We start from the raw sequence: 5,801 nt of genomic DNA, 5'->3' as shown, positions 1-5,801 counted from the left end.
TTTTTTTTTTTTTTTTTTTTTTTTTTTTAAGAGATGGGGTCTCACTATGTTGCTCAGGCTGGCAGGCTGGCTTTCCAGTTCAACTGCGGGCCTCAAGCAATCCTGTCACCTCAGCCTCAAGAGTAGCTGGGACTACAAGCACACCCAGCTGGAAAAGCAGCATTTAATTTAAACATTCAGCAAATAATTACACAGTACAAAGTCCTGTGTGATAATGAATATAAATATATTCCTCTCCTCAGAGACATGCATATTATGATGTGACAGTCAAGATCTTTCTCGCCGTAGGACATCCTCCAGACAGAGCCCAGGTTACTAGAGGTCCTTCTAGGGGCTTTGCAGTCTCTCTCATTCTATACTTCCCCAACATGGAGCTGACGAGATGGAGTCAGTCCTTCTCCCTTTCTCCTCTCCCCTTCAGTGTTTGTCCACCTCTTTGTTGCATACTTCCACCTTCCCTTGCTCCTCTCATCCTGGCCCTACCTGTGAAATACAGACCTTGAGGCCTTCTCTATCTTCCCAGAAATCGCATCATTCTCTCAGCTTTATTGTCTCTTTGGGAAAATTACCAAATTTAAGAACCTCAAATATACGTGATATCTAACAGTGACATAAATATCCCTTAAATTTCTTAAATTCAGTCTGACCAAAATGGAATGCCTGATCTTCCCACCAAAGCCAATTATTCCACCCTCCTTCCTTATTTCAGTTAAGAGCTCCAGCAGGCTCACCACAACCCAAGCCATCTTAAGGACTTCTTTGACTCCCCTTTTTCCTCAGCACCCCTCCACCCCACCCTCCTGTGTTGCCAGGTTACATGGCTTAAGATCCCTTCTGTCCATCACCATTGTTACCATCCTAATCCAGGTACTTGTTTCTTCCTCCTGAATTTTTTTTTTTTTTAAGACAGAATCTTGCTCTGTAGCCCAGGCTGGAGTGCAGTGGTGCGATCTCAGCTCACTGCAACCTCCGCCTCCCGGGTCCTGGTTCCCAGGTCCTGGTTCAAGCAATTCTGCATCAGCCTCTGGAGTTGCTGGGATTATAGGAATGTGCCACCATGCCCAGCTAATTTTTGTATTTTTAGTAGAGATGGGGTTTCACCACATTGGCCAGGCTGGTCTTGAATTCCTGGCCTCGTGATCCACCCACCTCGGCCTCCCAAATTGCTGTGATTACAGGCGAGGGCCACCATGCCTGATCCCCTCTGAATTTTTTTAAGTGGGCTCTTATCTCCTCAACAACCCATCTTAAGTGATGCTACTGTATTAATTTTTTGAGAAGGATATATGTCCTCTGCAACTAGATGACTTGGTTTCAAACTCCAGCTATGCTACTTTTACTTCTGTGACCTTGGGCAAGTGACCCAGCCTCTCTATGCCTTTTTTGTACAATAAGGATAATAGTGCCTGCCTCATAGAATTGTTGTGAAAACAAAATGAATTAATAGTTATGAGCACCTAGAACAGTATATGGCATACATTTAAATGCTCAATAAATGATTCCCATTATTTGTAATTAGCACAGATCAAGTCATACCATGGCTGCCCCAAATCCCTCAAGAGTCCCATGGTATACCAAAGAAACTGCAGGTCTCTCAGCCTGACATTCAGTCTGTCCCCAGCCAACCTTTCAACTTCACATTCTCCATCCCCTACATGTTCCCTGAATACACACCAGGAAAACTGGAAGACTTACTGTTCCCTGAACACACGTCCCAAGACTCTCCCCTCCTCACACTTGCTGTTTTCTAAGATCCCTCCTCTCACATCTCTGCCTGATAAGACCTTGTCTATCCTTCAAGTCAATCTTAACTCTTCCACGAAGCCTTTGCTGAACCCCTCCACCAGATGTGCCCCCACCCCCCTGTGAATTCCTCTCCTAGCATAGAGATTGTACTTCTCTTTTGGCAGATATCTTTCCTATACCTCAAACTGCAGTCCTGTTATTTTCCCTACAGGCTTGGAGCTCTTCGAAGGTAACATGTGCATTCAACATTGTTTTATTCTCTGCATCACCTAGCATCATGCAAGATGTCGGGGTAACAAAAAAGATGGAGTTGGAGGTTTCAGAGCCACAGCCATTACTGTGGCACAGAAGGGTAAGTTCAAACTAAGAAAAGTACACACTCTGCTCAGGCTGGAGTCCTCATCATATTTCAAATGTCAATTCAAACTCACAATATAAATTGGATGGTTTCTCCAGCAAGTCTTTCCTTGTAAAATACCAGAAAAACAGTAGACTATAAGAGAAATGTGATTTGTAGGCCTATCCCAAAATACCAACATGAAAATCACATTAAACATTTTCCTCATCTATCAATATTAAAATCAAAAAGCCATCATGCACAGTGTTTAGTTGGCTTAATTTTCTGCTAGATCTATCACCTAGCAATCCCAAGAGAAGTGACTCAGATCTCCATGGCTAGAGCTCATTCAATGACATATTAACATATTAACAACCTCTGGCATGTGAGTTACTGTAGAATTGAACATAATGACATATACACCATCCCCACTCTCAGACTCATGAGAGACCCCCAAACCCTAAAATCACAAAAACACAGGCACAACAATGCACATTCCCAACAACAGAGTGAACACTCAATAAACACTGCTGGCAGTGACATCATCCAGGTACACAGCCGCACATAACTCCATTCTGTCTAGAAGCAGAGCTGTAATCTGACACCAGAGACTCAGACCTCTTTGCCTCAGCAACTCTGGGCATTCATGAGCAGCAGCAAAGGGCTCTTTCATTCCCACTCTTACTTTAGCCATTGAAGAAGCATCCTCCTCCCAGCACCACTAAGAGAAACGTCGCAGACCTCAATTTCAAGAACCTCTATGATGAAGTGACAAAGATTGTTTTCCCCCAAATAAAAGATATGCTGTTGAAGGTCCAGAACACTCACTCTTCGAAGACCTGGTAGTACCCACAAATCCTTAGGCAGAACTGCCAATAACCTTTCTAACAACACAAGTCCAAGGAAGCTAATAATGATTCATTTAACTATGTTCATTTATCTGCACATTTGGTAAAGATAACAAGAAAGAAAATTTAAACATTTAAAACAGAATATATTAGACTCCTCTGAAACACCAGCTCTTTTCATAAAAGTATATAACCAAGTCAATTCAGCCTTATTTCTTATTATCTGATACTTATATTGAATAAAGATTTATCTCTGTTCAATTAATGTTTTGCTATACCTAAAGTATTAAGATATCTTTTTCCTGTAGATTAGTGGTCTTTTACAGGAAACAGTTCCCTACTTTTATTTTACACTCTCAAATCCTAATCCCACAGAAGCAAAGTAGTCAAAGAAAATAAATCAGGACAGCTACATCATTTCATCAGAAGCAAAGAAAATAATATCAAAAAGTTTGGGGTACCCAAATAAAAAAATCAATAATATGTCAGATAAAATGTTAGTCATAGATGTGACTCTGATACAGCTCCCTGCAGTTAATGTGTCCCACTTTCTGAAAAAAAGCTGCACAAACAAAAACATCCTGAGACAGAAGAGAAGCTTTGTAAACTATAAAGCTCAAGCACCTGTAATACATGCACTGCCCTGTACCCTACGGACACTCCATAAATACTTAGTGACTGATTCCCAGGCCAATTACAGAGTCTGGCAATGATAGTGTGTCTCCCTGGTCCTACTCTGAGGAGTGTTAGGAATCTCCAGTTGCTGTTTGCTGTGGTGGTAGGAAGAACTAAAACAGAGAGATGTCTGGAAGAACTAAAACAGATAGATGTCTAAAAGAACTGAGGTGTTGAAAGGTTCCAATTCTATCAATTTTCCCTGAACTTCTCCCCACGCACCTGAGCCTTAAAACATTGGTATTGTTAGTCGAATCACTGGGGGAAAATGAATAGAAGTGCAAAGTGTTTCCTCGCCAAAGAACAAGCTGAATGGCCAAGAGAAAAAAAGCAAAACAGAAACTTACTTTTCATAGACCAGCTCCTCATCGATGGAGAAATAGTGGGTATTTACTGTGCTTTTTGGTCTATTCCTTAAAGTAGCAAAATATAACCGATCTGAAAGACAAGTTTAAAAGACAGAAAAAACATATGAGAAGTAGGGAAGTGGAAGTGAAGGGGGGTGATAACATACGAAGGATCCAATTTAAAGACCCCATCAACACGTGGAATTCTTGCAGAAACCTCATCTCTCCCAAAAAGCTAGAGACTCAAGAGCACAACAGTTAGGCATGAGGAAGACCTGACAGAGGAACTCAGCGGAGTGCAGAGCACCCACATTTCCCTTGTTTCAGGCCAGCGGAGTAGCCAGGAGAGGGGGGTACCCGCAGAACTGGAGGTGCAAGTTTGGTTCCCAAATCTCCAGACCTCAGCAGCTGCGAGAAGGGGAAGAAAGAGGTGAGCCTCCCCCATGCGGCTTCGGAGATTTGAAAAAGAGGAAGGGAGAGAGACTTAGGGGGTGTAGTTGGGGGTGTCCCGAAAACCGAAGTCTGCGATGGTGAAGTAAAGGCGACCGGTGAGCAACCGGAGCAGGCTCCCCATGAGCTGCTGAGTGCCGGAGTCCGGGCAGAAGCCGGTGCTGTCCCATTACGAGGCCGAGAAGCCATCCGAGGGAACTGCAGAGGGAGCAAGGGACACAAGAAAGAGAAGCCGGAAGCAGGGGGTCCTCGGAGAAAGGAGAGTCCCGAGAGGGGACGAGAGCGCGCGCAGCGGCTGCAGGACACTGGCAGCCTCAGGAGAAGGTGGGGACAGTGGCGCGGGAAGTGAAGAGTTGGGGGCAAAAGAGCGTTGGAAGATGCGGGGCGGCTGCTCCTCACCTTTCATGAACTCACAAGCCCCGATTAGTTCCCCTGACTCCGCTGCCATCTTAAGCGAGATACGCACTGGGGAGGGCTGGGTCGTGGCCAGCTGAGGTCACTCGCCTCCGGGGGCTTCCCCACTGCCCAGGAGCCAGGAAGCTCACAGTCCCGAACACCAAGCCTGGCCGAGGGAGGCAGCAGGCGCCGAAGGCGGAGGCGGCTTCGGGGTCAGCGCGCTGGGCGCCCCGGGGACATTCCGAGGGGAACCCGAGCCCGCTCCGCGCGGGGCGCACACGCCCCTGGCTGTGGCCGCTCCTATTTGGACCTGGCTGCTGCAGCTGCTGCTCCGCAGTCGCCGCGCCTGGGAAACGCAGACCAGCTCTCACGGCAGGGCAATATCTTCCCCCGGCTTCCAAAGTGATCATGGAGGAGGAGACGTCTGGTCTCGATCGCGCCCGTGGCTACTCGAGCGGCAGCCGGCAGGACTTCAGTGCCCGCGGGCTGGCAGCAGCTGCTCCGGCTCCTCCTTCGCCACCTCCTTTCAGCAGTTACTCTTCCTCCTCCTCCTCCCCCTGGGTCCGCCCCCAGACCTTCCTCCCCGCCCTCCCTCAGCCCCCTCCACTTTCAGGACTCCGCAGCCATCCCTTAAAGGGACAGCCCGGCTCCTTTCTCCGCAGCAGCCCCAGTTACCAGGCACCCTGCGGGTCACTAGGAGCCGGTTGCTAAGGCTTTGTTGCCGTCCACCAATTGCTGTTCAGGAAATGGGGCTGTCGGCCCAGGGGAGCGGGCGGGGCCTCTAGGCCAGAAACTTATGAATGAAACGGCGGGGTTGGAAGTGGACATCGCCAAGGGCGCTGTCGCGGCCTGGGAGGCTAGGATGCGCCGGCGCCCCCTTTCTTTTCGGCACCCACTAAGTCTTGTCCCACTCGAGATTTCTTTTTTCTCTCTCTCTCATTCTCTTTCTCGCCCACTCACCCATGCTCTTCTAAACTCTTGCAGCGCGCGCGCACACACACA

At 47.4% G+C, this 5,801-nt stretch overlaps 1 protein-coding gene across 1 annotated transcript in view; it reads right to left on the bottom strand.

Annotated features, from left to right (window-relative positions):
* Nucleotides 1-4,913, bottom strand: part of CDC14A (cell division cycle 14A) — a 155,795-nt gene extending 150,882 nt beyond the window's left edge. The window contains 2 exon segments of the mRNA XM_017865166.1: nucleotides 3,954-4,044; nucleotides 4,803-4,913. Of these exon segments, the coding sequence (XP_017720655.1) occupies nucleotides 3,954-4,044; nucleotides 4,803-4,851 (140 nt within the window). The 5' untranslated portion in view covers nucleotides 4,852-4,913.
* Between the last annotated feature and the right edge of the window lie 888 nt (nucleotides 4,914-5,801).

This window comes from Rhinopithecus bieti, unplaced genomic scaffold (genome assembly GCF_001698545.2).
Source record: "Rhinopithecus bieti isolate Rb0 unplaced genomic scaffold, ASM169854v2 scaffold_78620, whole genome shotgun sequence".
NCBI classification, from domain to species: domain Eukaryota; kingdom Metazoa; phylum Chordata; class Mammalia; order Primates; family Cercopithecidae; genus Rhinopithecus; species Rhinopithecus bieti.
The sequence above is the reverse complement of the archived record's forward strand: the minus strand, read 5'-3'. Positions and strand labels throughout refer to the sequence as shown.